The sequence below is a fragment of the Amia ocellicauda genome, chromosome 16 (assembly GCF_036373705.1).
Source record: "Amia ocellicauda isolate fAmiCal2 chromosome 16, fAmiCal2.hap1, whole genome shotgun sequence".
In the NCBI taxonomy this organism is placed as follows: Eukaryota; Metazoa; Chordata; class Actinopteri; order Amiiformes; family Amiidae; genus Amia; species Amia ocellicauda.
Window position 1 is genome coordinate 19,420,482 of NC_089865.1, and position 24,043 is coordinate 19,444,524.

Genomic DNA, 24,043 nt, shown 5'->3' on the forward strand with positions numbered 1-24,043 from the left:
TGCTAACTTAGCTTGGTGCATCATAGGGTCATACTTTTAGCAGAATTAGCCCCAAGTAGATTAATATTTAACATCGCAAATTCAACAAGAAAGTGATAGAATTACAATAAACCTCAGATTTAAATAATAACTTGTAAATTCAGTTCTATTAATTGGAAATGGGTTTCCTAAGCAACACGTACATTCGAGGTGCCATGTCTGGGTAGAAAAAAAAGTGTCTGGACTCATAACTCTATTCATTTATTCATTCATTTATTAGTTTATTTTTTAAAAAACATTCAATTGCATTCCTGATAATTGTTGGTTTCAAAACAACGGTCAATAAGTACACCAATCATAGTATAATCAAATTTGAAATCATATCCTAGAAAAATAAAGTTTGAATGAAAACATTGCCATACGGAGACTCTTTGATTATACAGGCTGATTAATCAATGTTAAAATACACACAAAAATTATTAATTTCAGTCCTACCATGAGTGGTTTAAAGAAAAAAAATACATATTGAAATGTAATACAGCAAAGGCACAATAGTGTGTTAGGCTGAGATGCAGTATAATAGTATCCAGATTAATCCATTCAACTGCATTGTAGTTAAAAAAAAAGGAACCAAAAATGTTATTTATTGTTATTAATGTGTCCGTTACTCTGAAGGTAACATTTAAATGGGGACAGAACTGGCCATTTTCTAGCACATTTCTGCCTTGACCTAAAATTTGACCAACACTAACAGGAAGTTGTGAGGTAGGGCACGGGGAGGGAGGAACCCCCACTCCTCCATTTTATATTACACAACTGCTTTGTTGTTGCTTCATTCATAGTTTTGTTCTGCCTCACACAACCTCACTACATTGGACCAGTGTTGGTTTCTTCATCAGCCATAAGACTGCAACATCAGTGATGTGTTGCTCATTGAATTTAATGCTCAATGATTAGTAAGTTAAAAGAGGTAGAGCTACAATGTTACTTTCAGAAAATCCCTGTCGATTAAGATGCAGTTGGTTTTTCCTCCTGTAAAAAGGGATGGCCACATTGAAGTTGACCATCTAACTATACAGGGTATTGAATGTTGTATGTTCTGTTGTATTTTTATTTTCTTGCCTTGTGTTGCTCCTTTTTCAGTTTCATTCAAGTCTGTTCAGTCCGCCTTTTTTTTCAAAGACGTACTGCTACGGCAGCATTTCTTGAAGCAGAATGTGCAACATTTCACCATCATGGCAGAAGATATGATCACCACAGCAACTAGCAGTCCAATGACATCCAAGCTGTGGTACTGGATCCAGTTTAGGTCATGGGCAGCTGGTCTCAAGTGCTCTGCCCCCTTGTGCCTCATGACAAACTCTGTCCAAAAAACAGCCAGGTCCAGCGGCTCCACAGGCCGGTCCTTGTGCACTGCTGAAAGCTTCATCATGTTCTCTTTGTAGCTAGGAGAAAGACAAACAACAGGAACTCACTTATTGTGAAGCAGTCCTTTGAAGTGATTTTCTTTGTTTCCTGTTTCAATTATATCAAAATAAGTAGAGAATACAATCACTAGAAATAGCTAGAAAATATTTAAAAAATCAGTGACTACATGGTCACTTCTGTTCACACTTAGTCAAATATTCAGTGTTCACTCATGCAGAATGGAAAAAAAAACTATTTAAAGTCAACAAAACCAAATTTATTCAATACGTAGTGTTCAACTAAATCTTTTTCTAGCAATTATATATTTTCAGATTTTGTTGAACAACAGTTCAGCAGAGAAAAAACTAAATATTACAGTCAATTGAAGTTAAGACCATTGGTATGGAAACTTGTGACTGACACTACATAGGAATCAATAAAAGACTGAATGAGATAAGGGTCTCTCACCTTTTGTCATGAATGACTGTGTTGACTGCCTCCAGCAGGGTGTTGGAGGTCATTTCTTGGATGTTGAGGGAAACGCCGACCTTCCGAGTGACCATGCGGTGGACGTTATCAGGTTGGTCCCCAAACAGGGGCAACATCACCATGGGAACTCCATTACAGATGCCCTCATAGATGCCATGGGTGCCTCCGTGAGTGATGAAAGCCTTGACCTTTGGATGGCCTGGCAAAGTGAGAAAAGAGGCAACGCCAAGTTGAGCTCATTCAGATAAGAGGAAAGACTTTCTTTCATATATATATATATATATATATATATATATATATATATATATATATACAGTGTCCATGTGCAGAGAAGAGGCTGCTTTTATGAAGGGTGCCATCGAAGTCATGCATATGGTGGTAAACAATATTGATTAGATTTTAGGCTATTTTAGGCATATAACCACCTGAGAAGGACTGCAATTGCATATGAGGAAGAAACTTCAGAGACCAGCTTCTCGCACTGGACTCTGTTGTTAAAGCCAAGGGTGGGGTGACAGCCTAGTAAATGTATTGTGAACATGTGTAAGCATCTAAACTATTTGTCTTATACCACTAATGTGTAATAATCCTGTTAGAAAGTGTGCCTCTCGTTGCAATCACTGCTAAACCCTGCCACCTCTCAGAAAACATATTATAATTGTGGAGAACATTAGCACGGACCCAAGAGATCATTCTGTGGCAGCCATTTCATTAGCTTGAGATTGTCCGGAAGGTTGTCTGGTGTGGGTCCAGTGTACCTCCACAGAACCTGGAACAACAAACAAAAGCGCAGCATAAGAGACAGTCTACAGCTTCAAACACCCAAGCCTTATCGCAAATCAAAATATACAGACAAAACATCCACACAAAGTGTTTTTCTAGAAAACTGGAGTTGGTCTTCCCACAAGGAAGTCAGATACAAGGAACATAAGCATCTGAGAAGAATACAATGTAGGCTTATTAAGACAGGAATACAGGATGCTGCTGGGTGTAAGTGACAGGAGGGTAATCGTTAACAATTGTGACGATTTGTCATATGATATTGCAGATAGTGTGCAGCTCTTTAACAGTGGAGAGACTAGCACAGAAGAGAAAGACTGGGACAGTCAATCAAAACCATTATTATACCATTTAATAGGTATTCACAGAACCAGCCACAATAAGCTGATACAATCCTTTGAGATTTGTATTCTTAGATTCAGAATTATATTCTATATACTTTTTAAACAGGCAGTGTTTAGAGTTCCTTGTTAAATCTGAGTCCTCTTGGGCAACTACCTCAATCAAATAATAATAATATGCAACTTTTCATATATAATATTCATCCTGAAATAATATCTTCTTATATAAACTTCCATTTTAGTAAACTGTAAAAATCTGATGTACCTGTTACACATTTCTGTATATCAATGGTAGCTTTAGCTATATTTACCCTATACCTCTTTTCCTGTATTTTCTTCAAACAGATTTAAGTCCTGGAAAGTACTAGCTGTGTTCTTGGTATTGCATTCACACACACATATAAGACATGGAGCTGATAGATTGCTCCTTTGTGATTTACCAGAGGCTCACAGGGCTGTTAATGTGAACCACATGTGCTTTTTTTTTATAAGGTTCTCGTTTCAGAGACTGTGGTTACAGTTTTTTAGTTTATTTCATACTAAGCACAGAAAACAAAAATAAGAGAAAAAGAATCAAAGTTGCATATTTTGTGCAGCAGCACATTTCTATTCAAAGAAAAGCAACTGATGTAGTTCCATGTTCAAGAACAGCAAGAGATGTTTTCTATTTTGTGAGACGAGCAATTGATGCAGTTCCTTGTTATTTTAAATTGAAGACTTTGCCTTGTATATTTCTATTCCCCAAAACGTTTTCTACTACTACTATTAATAATATTAATATTAATACTCATTTTTAAAAGTAAGTTTCTCATCACTGACTTGAGAGTATTTTACATTCCTGTCTTGTTTCCATAAATGTACAGTAATACAAGCTAATTTAAAATCACATATTGGAATACAAACTTTAGTCCAGGATATCTTTTTGTAATTCATTTATGTTACAGTCCTGGTAATTTAATAAGCCTTTTTGAGGGAACAAAGCAAAGGAAAAAATATGCCTTCCAGTCTAGGAAGCATGTTTAGACAATATGTTCTGCTCCAGCACTACCCCAAATAAGAGCAACTGAACCACAAACATTGTTTATGCTTGAAATCAACAGCAGATGGATTCAGAGATCTCTTTTTCTTCATTAACTATCAAATAACAGAGTGTAGGGTGGATCCAAATTTTGGTTTGTAACTCAGATGATTTTCATTCAGTGCAATCTAAAAGTAACTCAGTTCTTTAAGGCTACATTATTTTCCTTTACCACTGAATTGCTTTTAGCATGGGTGTTGGCACACATGCTGTTTGTAAACATCGATTAACAAAAGGTACAAGTATCTACAATATATGTCTGACTAGATAGTGATTAATTCAGCACAAAAATTGTATATATTAAGATATATTTCGAACTCAGTCTTGGTATATGTTGAATGTTGTGGAAATACGTGTTAGTTTTCAACAGAGTTAATATGAACCAAAAGATTACAACAGGAAACCCTTAATAAGAACACTGTTGAATTTGTTAGTTGGAGCTGTATCCTTCATACGATCTCCTGAATACAAGGCAGTAGCTCTTCAAAACCCTTTAGCCATAATTGTAGTTAGTAATCATACACACAGATCATTGATCTATTCAGGAGATCCTTGGCTGAAAGGTTGAGCTCTTCTGAATATAGATTTTAGAGAGCATTAAATGAAAGAGAAATGCCGAATATGGTAAATTACAATCATAGGGGCAAGGTTCGAGAAGTTTGTCAAGCTATTCAGTTTGCTTTTTGTTTTGTTTTTGGAGCTTGTGATGTGAGTGATGTTTTTTGACACTGACTGAACCTTTGTACCCTACGACAGTTCAATACCTTCTGGGGGATCCTCCTGAAGGCATCAACGAATTGGGTGGCTTTCTCCAGTGGCATCTCGGACACCATCGAGCCCATTGTGAAGACCACAAAGCCATGCTCTCCAGAGCTGTTCACAAACTTCTCCACCTCCTGTGGAATGGAGCAGAGCCAGCATTAGACACAATATCAGCAGGCCTGGGCTGAATGAATGAGATTCATCTGTGGAGGGTCAACAGCAGTCTGCAACAGACTTGAGGCCAGACCACAGACACAGACACGCAGCATATTGGCCAATTTCATTTTGATTATGTCTGAACAGGTAGTTATTATTACACATTTATTACCCTGCTAAGTTTACAACACTTTGGGCTAGACTGAATCAAAACTTTGACCTACTGGCAAATCACAAAGTACAACTCTGCTTAATTTGTTCTTAGAAACCACTTTATACTATTTATACAACCTGACTTTGATATTTGTGATTTGCAGGTGGGTCAAAGTTTGATTTGGTTTAGTGTTACAAAGGTCAATGAGGATATGATCTTATTAAACCACATTGTCTTATTTAATTCTGTACCATAAGGTGTTTTGTTGTTGTTTTTGCCTTGCTTTAGTTTTCAGTTTTTGGATGCTCTGCCCACAACACACTGAGTAGAACCTCTGAACAGCTGACTTGAGTAAAACAGTTAATGCATATTTCTACCCATGGCTTACAGGAACGTTGTCCACTTTAGTTGCACATACAGTAAATTGGCCTTGGCGTTATCATCCTGGTTCAGTCAGTCATGGTCACCTTAATACAGATAACAGAGATTCATGCTTCATTCCACGAGAGTCACATTGCCCACTCTATTGAACTCTCTTCTCTGTTAAGAAGCATGTACAGAGCATGTTTCCTTTACAAATTCTCAAATCATCAAATTCTGGCTGATCAACATTAATTACTCTGTTAAATAAACAGTCTTAAATAATACTTCATGACCAGCTGAAAACAAATTGACATATAAAGCTCCTTTATGATGGTATTTAGTGCACTTTCAAATAGAACAGATCCTCTGAAATCCCCTCCGAGCTTACACTGCCAGCAGTCCTACAGCATTACATAGCTCATGTTACAGACCCTGCAGTAAACTATTACAAACGTGTGAACTTGCGTGACCCCATACATATTTTGGCTAGTGTTTTTTTTCTTCTACAGTCACGCTAAGCATAATCTTATTCTGCTATGAACAATGAAGAACAAAAACATTACATACATTTAAAAAAAAAAAAGCTCTTGATAGGCAGATAATTATATAGTAGCTAATTAAATGGTGTTGATATGCTGCTGTGGATTGAACTGAAAAGTACGCACACATCAGGGTATTTTCAAGAAATACTTTACTTCAGATTTATACAAGAGACAGCCTGGAGCTTTTAAAGACTAGTTCATAGCTCAATCAATCAAAACATGAATAAATTAAACACTATTCATAGTTCACAAATGATTAGGAGAAGCAGAATGTCTTTAGATGTGACGTTTCTAAGTAATGTATCAGTATGTGAAATTTTTCTTCATCTTCTTTAAAAAAATTAATAAAATGTGGCTGCTCAGTTTGCAAAAGAACTAACGGCATCCAAGTATACTGATAGCTAGTATTGTACAAGCCCATTCTTGAGCACTCAAGAATTGTAAGCAGTTAAAATGACCTAAAAAACAGGGAAACGTTCTCTTCCCCTGCTCCCTAGAGAGGAAGTGGGATATGGAAACGTGTTTGAACAATGTTACAAATGTAGGTTTAAAACAGCTTGAATGCTGGCCAGAGAAAATTCAGGTCTTGTTCTGCCTGAGCTCAGAGAAATCACAATGTCTTTTAGTGTAAAACAAAAGATGACTTAGAGGAAATAAAACAAAAATGAATGAAGAGTCAGTAGGAAAAATCAGCAATACATTAAAATTATGTAATAATGTGTACGTTTTCATCGATTAGAAGAAAATGTGTCATTGTATCATTGAGAACACACTAAGTAACAATTTCCACAGTATCTGTCTGATGTACTGCAAGACTGCCTAATTATGTGCATGTTAAAATAACAGAACTCTAAGCCAGGTTTCTGCATTCATGAAATTAATTCAATCCAATCTGCATTTCTGAGTTGACACTCTTAGCCAAGCTGGTGAAATATCCAAGCTGTAATTTTCCAATTTCTTCGATTCATACTCGTGAACAGCAAGAAAATGTAACTGGGAAAAAAGTCCCAGTTTATTTTACTTGCTTTCATTGATCATTTCAGTTTTAAAGTGCACCCTGAAAAGTATGTGCAAACCATACATAAGAGCAGAGGTAAGTAAGTGGCAAGTTGAGATGAAGAAAACAAAATAGACTACCTTACATTCAATTAATACAATTCTATGAAATACAGTTTTTATGTGAGGTGACAGCCATCCCCAGAAATTGCTGAGAGTATTGAACACCTTGAAAGACTCACCTGTGTCAGAACATTCTTTTTGACACAGTTGATGCCACCGATTAGCACCATATTGGGCATTTGAGGCTTGGGATACTCAAAGGTGAAGTCGTATCGCAGCAGCCAGATGGAGCCGTGACCTAACAGCTCCTTGTAAGTGATGTCTTTTTGAAGGTATCTACTGGAGAGCTCATCAAAGCTGGTGAATAAGGTTCTGCATAAGTAAAACTGTGCCAGCATCATAAGGTAGTTTTGCACTCGCTGGGGGAAGGTCATGCGGTCTGTGCTGCCCGTGAAGAAGCGGGGCACATAAGATGGCGGCATGGGGCACTGGGCGGCCTCATAGTTCAGCCCACAGGGGATGCCCCTCAAGAAGTACACGGTGGGCAGGGAGAAGGCCCTGGCGATGATGGATCCGCAGGGCAGGAAGGGGTCAGTGAGCATGAGGTCGAACTTCTCCTCCTTGAGATGCTGCATCAGTCCCTCGTTGTACAGGAGACTCTCACACCCTTTCACTTGCATATTAGTGAAGTTAATAAGCCTCCTGAGGTTAGCCATAATCCCATTGTCCTTTGGCGGGCCCTTGCCGAATAGCCCCTGTATCAAGCCGGCAATGTTCTGCTCCAGCTGCTCCTTGCTGAACGGCACGGAGAAGGTCTCTGTCTTGTAGGCGTCCGAGCCCTTGATGAGTATGTTCGTCTCTGGCACCAGGACGACCACCTCGTGTCCCCTTTGTGCCAGCTCATTCACCAGCACCTTCAGGCTGAGCCAGTGACTCCCTTCCACTGGCATGATCAACAGCTTGCCCCCATCCGTGGGCCCCAGCACACTGAGACAGAGCCAGGCAAGCAACCCTGCTACAGGAAACCAGAGCTTCCTGGCCATGGCTGTAAGGACTGAGAGCAGCTGAGCTAGGCTGTTCAAGCATTAATACCTCGGGGAGGTCTGGTTGAGTACACCAGCAAGGGCTGTACTCTGTGTATGTGTGTGTCTGCGTGCGTGTGTGCGTGCATGTGTGCGTGCCAGTGTGCATGTGAATGTGTGTATGTGTGTGTTGGAGGGGGGCTGGTTGGTTACATCTGCTCCCACTGCTTGTGCAGGCAAAGTTTTTATCCAGCCCAGCCAGTCACCACTCCCACCTCAGTGTGTAAAGTTCATGGCTGTGCTTATCACAGGTTAGGTTCATTATTTTAAGTCTGAATTAGAAGGCAGATATTTGCAATTTGCAATGACAAAGAAAAAACACTGCCTTTGTTTTATATTACACAAGTCTGACCCCTTCCATCAACTATCCCTCAGTACTGGGATTTAATTATCAATCCAAAACAAAATACATTTTTGAGAGAGATTCTGAATGGCATACATGTGTAATATGTAGAAGCAGGTTACATCTCACATGCAAGAATATTAAAGAGAGTTGGATAAACAGTGCCACCAACCAGCAGAAATTATTTCTGCATTGCTCACCTTTTACCTCCTATTTGTACTACAGAGTAATAGGTTACAGCAGCTTTGGAAACTAAGAAGAAACAAGCAGATTTTCAAGGCAGTAAAGAATGCATCAGAATACCTCCATGTCACAGAATCACTAACAATGACAACCAAACCATTTTAGACAGTTTGGGAGAGAATTGGAGATTTCAGGAGCACATGAAATTAAGTATTTAAGTTTTTTTTTTTTTTTTTTCAAACTCAGTTAGCAGAATACCATGACTAGTGAAGTTCCCCTTTAACATCCACCTAAGTGCAAATGTACAAATGAGCTGAGATGCTCTCCTTGATACAAAAAGTGGTGGGCATATGGAATGAATAAAACAACAGGCCTTTCAAGAAAAAAGAAAGCGGTTAAGACAGCAAACACAGTTTGGTAAGAAATGGGAGCTTACCAATGGGAGGGATTTCCGCACAGCACAGTTGATTCCTCCTATTAGAACTATGTTGGGCATCAGTGGCCTGGGAAAGTCAAAAGCAAAGTCAATCCTCATGAGCCACACCGAGGCCCGGCTCATGATTTCTGCCACAGTGACATCTCTCTGGAGGAGAGCAGAAGCTGTATTGTCAAATTTAAAAAAAAAAAATTTACAAAGTAAGGGTTCCAGGAGACTGGTTAGAAAGTTCAGGCAGTGCTGAGGAAAGGTCATGTGATCTGTATTCCTCGTTAAAAGCCTGGGGACAAAAGATGGAGGACTTGGGCATTGAGTGACCCTAAAGTCCAGTGAACAAGGAATTCCTCTTAACATGTAGATGGAAGGGATGGACAGATATTCAGCCAGGATCGCTCCACAGGGGAATACGGGGTCTGTTAAAACAGCATCAAACTCTTGCTCCTTCAGTTCCCTCATTAGGTCCTGGTTAAACAGCATGCTTTCACAAGTTGTCGTGCTGAAGTTCTGTACAGTCTGTATGAAGCTGATGATGGAGAGAGCCTTTTCTAGTGTAGACATGTCTGATGCAATTAACATCTTCTGCATGTCCTGGAGTTCTGTGAGCCTGTCTTGGGTGTAGGGCACAGGGAAGGTCTTGGTTGTGTAGTGCCTTGAAGGCCCCATCCGGAGACTGATCTCTGGAATTACCACGACCACTGTGTGTCCCCTTTGTCCCAGTTCCTCAGCCACTGGTTTCATACTGATCCAATGACTCCCATCCACCGGCACCACCAGTAGCTTTCCACCCTGCACAGTATGCAATGAAAATACATAGAGAGAGACCAGCAGTCCAACCGTGACCTGTTGCCTGAATTTGCGTTCGATGGGCATTTTGTGTGTTGGAGAGAAAGCAGGTGAACCTGTTGCTACGTGTAGTAGAGGACTGATCTGCACTGAAGTGAGGTTTAACCAGAAGAGGAGTGGCAAACTCTGACATTTATTGAGCCTGCTTTCGTGCAATTCAAACAAATGAGGACATTGCAAATCATTGCCTTTGTAAGAGCAGAAAAGGACAAAGAGGCAAGGCTACACACACACATATTGAAAACAATGCTACCCCACAATCAAGATCACTTAATCAAGAGAGTCTCAATAACAATCATGCTATTTAAAACCGAAGTGCAAAAAGCCAATGTAATGCCTAGCTACCTATATACTCAATTGTGTGTGTGTGTGTGTTTTTTTTACAGTACTTTAAGAATGTATTCTTGTTATGAAAACTGCAGAGCCAGTCACAAAATTCTCCGTATCGGATTTCAGGGACTTTGTCTTTCAGGGAACAAGCCCCTGCCTGGGGCACCACAGAAACTGCAGATTAAAACCTGTGGCACCTTTGTGGTAGGACTCCTACTACACTGTGGAATGGAGCTAGCGCTGGGATTAACTGCTACTTTCACAGTTACACTCACTCATGCAGTGCAGTGCAGAGCAGAAGTGACATATAGGATGGTAAAACTGCAGTTTTGCATTAGGGGTTTGGCTGAAATGACCAGGGTTAAACTTCATAATCAACACAGAGGCCCAGATCATCATTTGTCATTCTGTACAACATCTAGATGGACAGGACAGACAGATACTCAGCTATGACCCTGGGGGGAAACAATAGGTCTGTCAAAAGGGTATCAAGGTCCTGCTCGTTCAGGTACTGTATCAATTCCTGGTTCAACAGCAGTCATCCTGGTTATGCTTTGTAATGATGATGTTTGGATGCAGTTTACTATTTAACTATAGGAGATTTGGTATGTCCCTGGAAAATGTTTTGAACGTGTGTCTTCTGTATCCCATTTAGCTGCTCTTTGATGTAGGGCACAGGGTAAGTCTTGGTTGTGCAATGGCTGGCCAGCTCCATTGCAAGACTGACCTCTGGAACAGTCACTATTACTCAGTGTCCTTTTTTCTGCAGTTGCTCCTCTACTGGCCTCCCAAGCCAATAGGTGTATTTACACTGCCATTTCTGATCCGGATCAATTGTATGCATCAGAACATTTGATCAAGAACAGTGGTGTTGCGTCTACACTGCCATTTGATCAGGATAAACTTTCAGCCTCCACAGGGGTCCTCACATGCGCATAAGCATGTCAGACCAGACTTAATTATATGTATATATTAAATTAGTCTTTGGAACACAGGGCTGTATCGAACATTTTATTTATCTTGTTATGAATTATTATAACAAGTAAAACCAACGCACTTGCATATTTTTTCACAACCGAAGCATTGAAAATAAAAATACTATTATATATTTTTGCTAGCATAAAATTACAAGCCATTTAGTGTTAGTTTGAACAATATTTTATTTGTAATATGGGCAATAGGGAAGTGTTCTCCTATCTGCTCCACTGATACTACCGATGTATTTGATCTGGATCAGAAATGGCAGTGTAAATGTGCCTAGTGTCTACCATCTGCTGGAATTACCAAACTCTTCCCCACCCACACTAAATCAGGAAACATATGACAAAGGAAAACCAGTAGCTTAACTGTAAAAGGCCCTAGTCTCTGTATTACAGCCATTTTGGAAGAGCAAACTTCCACTCTCTGGGACACAAAAAGCAGTGTGTGAAATTATGATATCCAGGCACGGCTCATTTATATGGGCAGCCCCACTGAAAACTTAATCCACCCCAGAACATAGGTCTTCCTCTAAAAACATTTTCCAAATCAAACATCATAAATTACTTTGTAATAAATCTTACCCAGTTTCTGTACAATTAATTAATCAAATTAAACAACAAGTGTGGATATTTCAGAGTTAAAATCGATTTGGTCTCAGTCCAGCTATGGAATATAGAGGAAGCGCTAATAGAGGCTCATAGGGACAGCAGACCGTCTGCCCTCACTCTGCACAACTCTGAGCCCTGTGTCAGATGGCGATCAATGCGCTACTGTGTGAAAACTATGGAACAACATTTAAATGACTACAATTACAAGACAAGTTGGTAATTAAGCAGTTTGGCCTCGACAAACCAGAAATTAACACACAGAGGACAAAGGGAATACGTAAAACAGGACATTTTTAAGCGCATGGTATGATGAGAAAACATGGAACTGTGGTTGCTCTGCACTGAATACAGTAATTCTGTTTTCCCTGCATAATGTCCTGGCCATCGTTAGCAGTAGATATATGATCTAACACAGGGGTGAGGGATTTGAAACACTTTTCAGAATAATATAAAAAACACGATATAAAAGAATAAATTCAAAAGAGGACACAACCCTCTTTCTCTTAAAGGCTGATCATATTTCTTGTCAATTTAACATATCCTTCTCATTTTTTCCTTTAAAGACTTTTAAACTGGAGAAGGCTATTTTTAGACTTTATTTTATCCTCATGCCTTTTTTGTCAGGGACACTTATAGGATAAAGGAAATCCATCTTTTAAAGTATGTGCAACCTTAGCGTTTTTAATTGTCTCAGTAGGCTATTTACTGTCTATTCTCTTATATAGCCTAAATATCAATCACTGCCTGAATTCCATTTAATTTTCATGTCATTATTCAAATAATAATTTCAAAAGTGGGCATGGTTAGCGATTCAGGGACCACTCCACCAGTGTTAATGGTCACGCACCAGCTGCTACTGATGCTATCTATACCACCACAAAGGTCATAAGATAAGCTAGTTAATTGTAAACCCTTCGTGTGGGTTTGCACGCACAGCCTTAGTTGGGGAAAGGGGATCAACTGCACTGCTGACATTTCCAAAAAGGTCAGAGATGAGATGCTGTAGAATTAGGAATGTTTTTAACTGGTTAGAAGAAAGGGATGGTTTGTACAAAATCACCAAGCATACAGTGTTTGACACATATTCCAAAACCAGCAGTACTGAATGCGGCCACGTTGACAGCAGTGCATCTGGCAAAAGGAGCACATCATATCAACCACACAAATGGATAGCTGAACATAATCATCTTTGATATAAGGGCATTTGCAAGATGTTATAAATAATCCCTCATGTTCTCCCAATATCCATTCACCTTTCTTATTGGTCAGTTTCATATTAACAATATTTAACCAGTTTACTGATTTTCCAGATATTATCAGTTTACAAAGCACCCTAGCATAATGATTATTCAGTGGATTATTCAGCACAGCTTACCGGTGGGAGTGATTTCCTCACAGCGCAGTTGATTCCTCCTATCAGAACCATGTTGGGCATCAGCGGCCTGGGAAATTCGAAAGCAAAGTCAAACCTCAGGAGCCACACCGAGGCCCGGCTCATGATGTCCGCCACAGTGACTTCTCTGTGGAGCAACTTCGAAGCGATGTCATCATATGAGTAGTACAGCAGTTTACAGAACACTGGTTCCAGGAGACTGACCAGGAAGTTCATCCCGCGTTTTGCAAAAGTCATCTGGTCAGTGTTCCTGGTGAAAAACCGTGGCACGTAAGAGGGGGGGTTGGGGCAGGCCATGGCAGTGAATTCCAAGCCGCAGGGAATCCCTCGCAGCAGGTAGACAGAGGGAACCGAGAGGTACTCCGCCACAATGGCTCCGGTGGGCACTATAGGGTCGGTTAGAACGCCATCAAAGTCCTGCTCTTTCAGGTAACGCATGAGCTCTTGGTTTTGTAGGAGGCTTACACACGTCGTCCTCAACAAACTTGAGATGTTCTTTGCCCTCTCCACCACCAGGGGCACTCGTTCCAACAGGGGCTTGCTGCTAAAAAGATTTGCACTCTGACCCCCCTGGAGGCTCTGTAGGTAGTCTTTGGTGTAGGGGACAGCATACATCTTGGTGGTGCAGTGGCTGCTAGGACCCAGTCGTAAGCTCACTTCTGGTATAACCACCATCACTGTGTGTCCTTTCCTGCCCAGCTCCTCAGCCACAGCCTTCATCGAGGTCCAGTGGCTTCCGTCCATAGGCATCACCAGTAGCTTTCCAGCCCCCACTGAATGGAAAGAGCAGAGACCTAGAGAGAGCATAAACACCAGCAGAAATCCCTCTCCTTGTCTCCATGTAACAGCCATCTTGTTCAGTGCAGAAATTCCTCAAACAACAGCTTTAAACAAACATTACGGCAGTAGAGTGCAGCCGTCTGAAGCAGTTTTCCAATTCAGAGAGAGGCATACACAAAATAAAAAATGCTTTAAAAAGTTTAGACTGGCACACCTAATAGAGTCATATAAACAACAAACAACTCAATCTGACCTTTGGTGGTACTTTAACAATTATTAACATATGCTTAAAAGCACAAAGGTCATCTCTAACTTTAAACTGCCTTTTACTTAATAGTCAACACTGTAAATGTAAAAAAACAAAAATGAGAGGGATGGCTAACTGTCTTTCTGTGAGAACACCCACATTTCGGGAAATTTTCAAGATGAAGATGGAGTGCATTAGGAAATCTACCCATTTGCTTGAAGAGAAAAGTATTTGACCAATGCATACTACCAGTACTCACCTATGGCTCTGAAACCTGGTCACTAAATGCAAAAATGATACAGAAACTGGAAACTACAATAAGAGGCATGGAAAGATGAGTGCAACAGCAGGATGCATTTAAACCCCTGTCATCACAGGAATATAAGATATGTTGGATGGGCATGATGGATGTGTTTAAATGACAAATAATATCCTTTATGAACAGTGTTTCCTCTCCTGGGCCCAAGTCAGGGTTCATTTTGTGAGTCAGTCATCTGCTCTTCATTTACTCAGTTTTTTTTTAATTGCATTTTAAACACTTTTAAACACTTGCATTTTCCATTATGTACCACTACAATAAAGAGAGCAGCAACAAAACATTCTTTGTCCAAATTATTGATAGCTCAGATAAACAAACAAACAAACAGATAGATCAATAATAAACCAATAAAATCACAGATAAATCAACAAAGCTGCAAGTGGTTGCCCAAGACCAAAACCTAGATTGAATCAACTTGGACACAGCCACCAATCTCACATTCCTAACATGTCACTCTCTGGAAATGTTCAGCTTGCCTCAGACTTTTTGTGTCTACCCAATAGAGAGCTGCCATGTAGCGGTGGGTTAGTAGTTTTTGATTGGTGAGTGGGTGGATGCATGAGTTTAATCCAAGCCTACATTTGTGAAAAACTGAATTATATCACCTGCACTTCATTATGATCTGCAGGTACACTGCACCTTTGAACTAACAAACAAGGTTTCTCAAACAAAATATTCATATTCAGATGTTCAGACATTTGCAGAAAACAAATTGTGATGTGCTTTGTAGGTAAAGGTAATTTGAAATGTATAGTATACTTCATTTCAACCCAGAAATGTTTGTTTAGACAGGGGTATCAAGCAGAAGGAATAGCATGAATTCAGAGCTCATTTCCATATTGATTTACTGTACAGAGATTTTTTATTTAAAAACAAACACACCGCTCAAGGGAGAATGGCACAGCACACACAAAGATCATATTTCTCACTCTTCAATTCATTCAAGAAACTCTGGGTGAATAAATTCAAAGGGTACAACTATATAATCTTCAGGATCCTGTTGCACAATTCAATCAGAGTATATATTATTATGAAATCTTAAAAGTGACAAACACTGTCAGACAAGCTTAAGCTGATAAACAGGTTCTTTTGAGTTCCACCCTGCCCCATTTGTACTCTTATGTCTGTGTAGTAACTCCTACTTAGTATTCTACTCAATCAAGGAAAGGTGAGTAAAACGCTTTTGCTGAGTTATTTTCTCACAAAATATGCATATTCTGCTAATGAACTGAAACTTTTATTCACCTGTGATGGCTTAAAGACATTGATGGGATAATCATAAGGTGCCTTGTTTTCCCAATGCTTGTTGTGTTTAAATGTTGCCTGGTGCTCTTCCCAGAAATGTGCAAATGCAAATTTTATTTCACTTTATGTTATTTTCCCTGAATATGTGAAATGCTCTTTTCAGATGTCCAGGATGTAATTCTCAAAAACTAGTGCAGAATATCTCAAAGTCTCTAATTATTGCAGTATAAGTGACTAAAAATTTAATAATATAAATCTTAAACAATATATGCAGATTAATTCATTGTACTTAATGTATTTGGTGTACTACATATTATGTAGTAGTACATATTCATATTATTTGTATGTAAATAAATGAATATCTCTTACATTTATTTGAAATGAACACTGATTATTTAATGTTTTGTAGAAAAAGGCTTGTAAAGTACCCTTCATATCGTGCCATTTAAACATGCTGTTTTAATCTTACAGTTTAGAGAAAAGTGGATTTAAAAAATGTAATACAACTTTGAAACCTCATTGTCCTTCCCCATCTGTTCATTTAGTTTTATTAAATATATTTATATAAAATATATACATACACAAAGTCTACTGGTGTGGCAGTAAACAGACTTAATTACACCTGACAGTCCTAAGCTCCTTCCCTTGCTGCAGGACAAAACACCTTGCTTCAACCTCTCCTACACCTGTGATCCATGCTCTAATTGTATTTTCCTGGAGAATATTGGATCTTAAAACGCAAGTCAATCCAGAAAGTTACATGATTTTTCATTAGGCAACTTATGCAGCAGTAAAACACCAGCAGTGAGATTGTTTATAAGAACCTGTATGGTTTGGACCTGAAATTAAAAATGTATCTTGCAGCTCCAGGGGTGAAGATGAAGTCCATTGTTCAAGCAACCCTCTTCGTCTTGGTTTGCGTTGGGACCTACTACGTGTACCTTGCGTTTCAAGCCCCCAAAGACACACTTTCTGTGACAAAGCTCAGGCAGCATCAAACTGGCAAGAAACCTCCAAAGAGAAGCTCTCATCCACCAAAAGACATCCCTCCACCACAATCAGACATCCTTCAGAAGCCAAAAGATGTCCCCAAACCTCCAAAGGACACACCTGACCTACTCAAGGACATTCCTGACCTGCCCAAAGACAAACCTGACCTACTAAAGGACATCCCTGACCTGCCCAAAGACAAGCCTGACCTACACAAGGACATTCCTGACCTGCCCAAAGACAAGCCTGACCTACCTAAAGTCACGCCTCCCCCACCAATCACTGTTCAGTCGCCCTCACTCTCCAGAGGTAAGGTCGTGTGATGACTGGATAATATGTACCGGTGGAGTTTAAAATAATTGGTTGAACTCTGTTTTTCTGGAGCCCATATTAATAAACCTTGCTGACTCACAGCAGACTTTTGACTGTTCAGGAGTTCCCGACAACACCCTACATGTGCTTTGTACGAGAGGAAGTGTTAAATGCTCGATTTACAATCCAGAATAACTTGCGTAGCAGGGGTACCAGGCAGTGTGAATAGCACAAACAAAAAGACAAGAAGGCTTCATATGAATGTACTTTATAGAAATGTAAGATGCAATACAATCAGTTTTCAGAATTCTGTACCTGCAAATTGATTAAAACACTGAAATTAGCCATTACTTTATACTAGTGAACACAGGACACAATATATCCTCTTGATATTATCCCTTAAAAGTGTATACTGTGGCGAATCAAGGTACAGTCATAGTATTTTCCAGCACAGAGAGATCATAGTAATACCATAAAAGAAGCTTACAGGGAAGCTAAGGCAAATTAGTGGATAAGCAGTTAATAGGTGAAAGTGTAAAATGACTGTGCACATTTGCAATGGTACACTTTCAACTGGGATCATATTAGTCATGATGAGAAAGGTAAATTCAGTGAAAATCATCCACAGATCCATCAAGGTATGTTGTGCCTTTTAATATATTAATATTGATATTTTATGTTATTTTATTTTATTAATGGTAAAGTCATTGTTTTTGACTGGTCCCCTAAATGTGTGTGGGGTTTTCATGGTATTTGCATAGCTAAATGGAGACACATTTTGACACAATTTGCTTTCTTTTCAGGGTGGGGTGATGAAATTCATTGGATAGAAACATATAATGAAGCTTTGTTAAAAGCCAAATCCAGGTAAGGTTCATCCAGTCACTTTATTCCCCCCAAACCACACAGGACCAACTTGGCTGTTAAATCACAAACCACTAATGTAAAAGAGATACTCAAAACCAGATATATATATTTTTCCAACAGACAAGCATCAAAGGAGGCAAGTTGAGTCACACAAAATATAATTTCAGTCATACAGTCCGTGCTCAGAACTAATGAGAGTATTGTCTGTAAAGTGGCTCACTTCTCACATCCGTTCCCATTGAGTTATACATTCTAATTTCTAATTAATAACTGAAGTATAGCAATGTTCTGTAGCAGGCTTATAGTCTTGAAAACAGAATATGGCATTTAGTTATGGACTACCTTATTAGCAAGAAGGATATAACCTTTTGTATAACATTTGCATCATAATCTTCTACTTAACAGTGTGAGCTCCTCCTATGTGTTTATTATTGCAGTTGTAACCTGAGAGGAAACCTGATGTTTGTAGGAATCACTTTACAGTGCCATCGCACCACAATCACATTCTGAACATGCAGATAACTGTCATACAGCTGTGTCTCTTTAAAAGTATTAAAAAGCTCATCCTGTTGTTTTATTTATGCAGCCAAAAGCCACTTATGGTGATTCATCACTTAGAACAATGCCCCGTCTGCAAAAGTAAGTCGTCAAAATGTATATTGCACACCACCCATAATACTGTAATAGTTTCATATCTGTTTATTCACCTGAATTTATCATTTCCAGCACTACTTAAAGAAGACATACAGTGGAACTACATACCTTTCTATAGGATATAATGCCAAAATATGTTATCAACAGGATCCGTGTACTGTTTCTAACCTATATATGACGTTGTATCATGTTTTAGAGCAGGGGTTTTCAAACCGGTCCTGGAGTACCCCCTGCCCTGCTGGTTTTTATTCCAACCTAGGTCTTAATTACTTAATTGAATGGTATATTGCTTTGTTAGGTCAATTAAGGATTCAATTAAGCAATTCAATCCTCGGTTGGAACAAAAACCAGCAGGGCAAGGGGTACTTCAGGCCCGGTTTGAAAACCACTGTTCTAGAGAATTGTGGAGAGCCTATGCCTCGCTTCCACTGGCTTAAGCGTCGTGTCGTGTCGTGTCGTGTCGTGTCGTGTCGTGTCGTACCGGGACGGACGCGTCCCAGAGCTTTTCTTTGCAAAACCAGACCGTTGTGAAGTCCGTCCCTCTGATTGAGGAGCAGCGACTGTGGGTTTGCTTTGTGTTTCGTTTCAAAAACAGAGACAGAGAACAACACTACAAACGATAAAGCCTGACGTGGAGAGGACTTTTGTGTCTGTTTTATTATTTGTGCTTTACATGATTGTAAACAGCGTAATAAATAAAACACGTTTCTGTTAAGAGATATTAGGAAGAGCTAAACGTGTAGACAATATTATATTCAGACAAGCATGTTCCCATAAGAATACGGTTCCATGTGTAACAATAATGATAAATATCAAATATGTATTGTTATTATTATCTTCATCATTTGTGCTAGTATATATGTATTTTAAACGGCACAGTGTGACCCCCTTAACTTATTACTCTTACTACAGATTTGTAAGTGCAAACAATACTTTTTGCCGTATTATTTATAATTTACTTATCAGACGTCCTTAACCAGGGCAAGTTACAGTTGAAACAAAATACACACGTTTCACGATTAATCATCCAGCTACAATATAGCAGGTTATAATTGAACTAAAGTGTGCACGTCGCAGTCATGGCGTTTATGGACGCATTAATTGACCAGTCCTTCATGTTTTAGAGGGAACCCCACATCATATTAATTTATTCATTAATTTAAGTTGTAAATGGACTTCACACTGACTGTCTCTGCGGATTGTCCTGCACAGCATTCAAAAAACACAGCCTGAAACACCGGCCAGTTATTAATAAAATATTAACAATGTCGGCTGCTACCGCTCCGATTATTATCCTTCAGTTTATTTTAACTAGTCAGGCACTGCACCGGTCCTGTTAAATCCAAGTTTTTAATGCACTCGGATATTAACTGTAAGCAGTCATTGTTTCTGTACGTGGATTTCACTCCATGCTGCTAATAAACTTATTCGTTATCGCACACGACACTTGAGATTATATCTTCCGATACAATGTATCTGATCTCCTCCCTGTGTCTCAAGTCAAGTACACACCTCCAATTCTGATAGTGAATCATGTCCTCAGTGGGGACGGACACTTACGGACATGTCTAGCACCAGCAAGTTAACAGGCCACAAAACACGGACGCGTCTAGTCTTACTCGGAGGACTTAATGACAAGAAAATTAGAAAAAGCAGCCTGAGAGTAAACTGATTAACAAAATTCATGTACCTTATTGTTGCTATGAAGCTGATATCATTGCCCTTGTCCTTGGCAGAATTAAAAGCAGTCTTTTCTACCAATGAAGCCATCCAGAAAATGGCAAAGGAGAACTTCATCATGTTCAATATCATGGTAAGATGGCAATGTTTGCTTCAGAGCATATCTAAAACCTCCTGTAATAAATGTGGAGTTTTACATTTAACATGATACTAAAACATACATACAGTTGAGTATTTCTGGTGACAGCCTTTTGCAGTTAGTAGACTGTTGAGTTATTGTCACTTTCAGTTTGCATCTATATCACAAGTCTGACTGTTTACTGCTTTGAAAATACAAAACAAAACAAAATAATTCCAAATTGCATGTGCCTGGAATATGTCTAACAGAGTGGGAGGGTTTTATTATGCACCTGTGTCTCTCTGGATGAAGCTGTGAGACCCGTCTTCAGCATTGTAACAAACTGTTCTATTTTCTGCCTTTCCCACAACAAGAACGAGACCGGAGACAAGAATCTTGCTCCCGATGGTTACTATGTACCCAGGATTATGTTTATTGGTAAGAATGGTCACTCTCCTTTGTATATAAAAATGCCCCAAGAACAAGCAGGAACTAAAGACAGCTGCAGTGCAGGCCTGGCAGAGCATCATCAGGGAAGAAACCCAGCATCTGGTGATGTCTATGGGTTCCAGACTTCAGGCAGCCATTGACTGCAAAGGATTTGCAACCAAGTATTGAAACTCACAACTTAATTCATGATTATGTTAGTCTTCTAAATACTTTTGAGCCCCTAAAATTGGGGGGAACACATATAAAAATGGGAGTAATTCCTACTCCGTTCACCCAATTTGGATGTAACTACCCTCAAATTAAAGATGAACGTCTACTCTTAAAGCACATTGTTTCCTTTCAGATCCATTGTGGTGGCGTACAGAGCCAAAAATATGACAATTGTGTCATTGTCCAAATATTTATGGACCTAACCATATCTGTATGTCTATTTCCATGAGGTAGCAATACTTAAGCACATAAATGCCCATGTTTTAATGCATCTTTATTCTTGAACTAAGCATGGGCAAATTAAGAGTAGTATTGGTATTGTGTATTGCTGTTCTTATCTTTGTGAAGGGTATCTATTGACTTATACATATTAAATTAAGCCAATTTAAATTTCTTTGATTGTTAGATCCATCTCTGACAATCCGATTGGATATCACTGGAAAGAGACCTCAGCACAAATACACGTACTTTGCCGATGATATTCCATTGTGTAAGTAGTTTATGACTTGCTGGATTATCCAGCTCTCAGAATTTTTTTTGTTTTTTAGTACTGAAAGCTAGTCACATGCCTCCACAGAAATTTCAAAAGGCCTGTTAAATCCAAGCTGTTGCTCATTTGTAAAAAGCAACAAAACTTATCAAGCAGGCATGTGTGCCTTTGTAAATCTGAAGTCTGCCTATATTAGAGAAACAATGAAATTAAAATTGACCAGTGTTACAAGGTTCCTGGTTACGTGGGGTTCAGTTTTGAGCTCATCCAAACAAATAGAGTAAATGTTTAAGGGGTTCTGCTGTGAAATATCTTAATGTCTCTAATGTATGTGGTTTGTAGGTATTGGTCTGCTGATTTGTTTCACATTTAAACACGGAAAATGCTTCTGGTAGCATGTTATAGAAAGTCTCTATATTATGTTTCTTTGTTTGTTTGTTTATTTCTTCAGTGCTGGAAAACATGCAGAAAGCAAAACTGTTCCTCAACACCGAGCTCTAACAAGTACCTCTCCCATTCTGGATCTGCCACGTCAAAAGTCAACAATGTTTCTATAAAATGCATGGCATTTTCTGTCTGTGGGCCACACCCATTCATTCCATTGGATTATTGTTCTTTCACTGTGACTTTTTATGAATTATAAGAATGTCATGTAACAGGATTCAACTAAGTCCCCGTAACATTTCCCCACAAATAGTTACACATGTTTCTATTTCCCATGGCGTGTCAGACTTGAAAGTACCTATTATCTGGAACTAACATTAGTATAGGCTTCCCTGGCTTTCAGACAGAAAGAGTACAATGAAGTGCTGAGTGGAGATGGAAGAGATGTAAATGTATTCCACTTTACTAAATGTGGATGATAATTTGAACATGGTATATATGCTAAAGAAGCAATGTTTGGAGGTTGTTGAATCCCCGACCTTCCAACACTTTGGCACATCCAGCTTCTTTATTAATTAATTAATCATTCAACAAAATGAAACAATAACCTCAAGTTGTGTCAAACCCTGTAGTAAAATTAATTAGAAGAGGACAGGACAACCTCTGCTAGATTGCTCATGCTCATTACCTTAAGAAACTTGAAAATAATTAACAAAACTCTGCTTCCCCCCCACTTAGATCAGATAAATTATATATATATATATATATATATATATATATATATATATATATATATAATTTCTTTTGTACAAAGAGTTCTAAAACACAATGGTACAAGTACACAAATATAAGAATCACTGATCAACAGTATGTGTAATAAGTAAGAATAAGACTGATGTGACAGGAACCAGTGGATGCTAAACCTTGGCTCCAGAAGGCTGATGTGATATGAGTGTTGAGATGTGCTAAAGCTTGGAAGAACAAATGGGATTCCTAACATGTGCAGAAATGGTTTTTGATGTGGAAATGTATTACATATACAAATGTAAATCGTCTAATTGCTAAAAAGATGGTTGATATAAGAGCGCTCAATAACAATAATAATAATAATAATAATAATAATAATAATAATAATAATAGTTTCTGAAAATGAAATGTTATTCTCTCAAGATGTTTTTAATGTGGTATTGTTTTCTTAAAAAAAAAATGCAAACAAAAATCCAAATTTTGTACATTTGTATGTGTTGATTTATCAAGTTGATTTTAAAAATGTACAGAGCACTGCAGATTATGGTTAAAAAGCAACACAATTCTTATACTTTTACTTTAATTATATATATTGAACACTGTTCACAAAGTAGTAAATAAAACCACTGTAATTTATTCAAATGAAAATAATGACTACAGATGACATATTTACACAGAAAAACTGAAGGATAACCAGACAGTTAGACAGATCCATCCATTGTTTATTTTTATGTATATTTATTTCGCTTTGTGTTTTGGAGTGATGTTTATGTGCTTCTGGGTACCTTCAGCCTTCCCCTAATGCATCTCAGTCTCTACTGAGTCTCACTTTTCCCTTCTCTTGTTGAAAATAAATCCTCACTAACACATTCACTGACATCCGATTATTTTGCATGAAATATATGAAAAACGTAGACGTAACTGTGTATCACAAATAATAAACAATACGTTACGTGTTAGGCTATGTATTTATGATCACGGAGAACAGTACACAAGTATACAATGAGTTGACTGTTTTTCAAAAACAGGCCTATTTTTTAAATTAAAAATAACAGACCCTATAGGCAAAATCCAGAACAGGAGACCAGAAAGCAATGAAAAGAGATTATATTAACCTATGCTTGTAAAACTGCTGTTTAAATCATAGTCCCTGACCATTATGTGTAAGTTATTATAAAAGTCATTTTTGTAGAATGTAAGAGATTCTCTTCTCTGATTTATGTCAATTTAATCCCCTGCTC

General features: G+C 38.6%; 2 protein-coding genes across 4 annotated transcripts; one reads left to right on the forward strand and one right to left on the reverse strand.

Moving 5' to 3' along the window:
- Positions 1-231: 231 nt before the first annotated feature.
- On the reverse strand, positions 232-14,330 carry LOC136711400 (UDP-glucuronosyltransferase 1A1). Of its 3 annotated transcripts, none has more exons than XM_066687653.1 (5): positions 13,292-14,330; positions 4,839-4,970; positions 2,557-2,644; positions 1,855-2,074; positions 232-1,424 (listed from the first exon to the last, which is right to left on the reverse strand). In XM_066687653.1, the coding sequence occupies exons 1-5, from the start codon at positions 14,159-14,161 to the stop codon at positions 1,139-1,141; spliced, it is 1,596 nt and encodes a 531-aa protein (XP_066543750.1). In that variant the 5' UTR covers positions 14,162-14,330; the 3' UTR covers positions 232-1,138. The 3 variants fall into 3 exon arrangements, with proteins under 3 accessions (XP_066543750.1, XP_066543749.1, XP_066543751.1); XM_066687652.1 differs by lacking the exon at positions 13,292-14,330 and adding an exon at positions 9,155-10,115; XM_066687654.1 differs by lacking the exon at positions 13,292-14,330 and adding an exon at positions 7,290-8,341.
- Positions 14,331-15,677: 1,347 nt separating this feature from the next.
- On the forward strand, positions 15,678-23,671 carry LOC136711401 (anterior gradient protein 2 homolog). Its single transcript, XM_066687655.1, has 8 exons — positions 15,678-15,823; positions 16,765-17,199; positions 18,006-18,069; positions 18,656-18,708; positions 20,460-20,536; positions 20,896-20,959; positions 21,588-21,671; positions 22,123-23,671. Exons 2-8 carry the CDS (start codon positions 16,779-16,781, stop codon positions 22,170-22,172), a joined length of 813 nt encoding a protein of 270 aa, XP_066543752.1. The 5' UTR covers positions 15,678-15,823; positions 16,765-16,778; the 3' UTR covers positions 22,173-23,671.
- Positions 23,672-24,043: the final 372 nt, after the last annotated feature.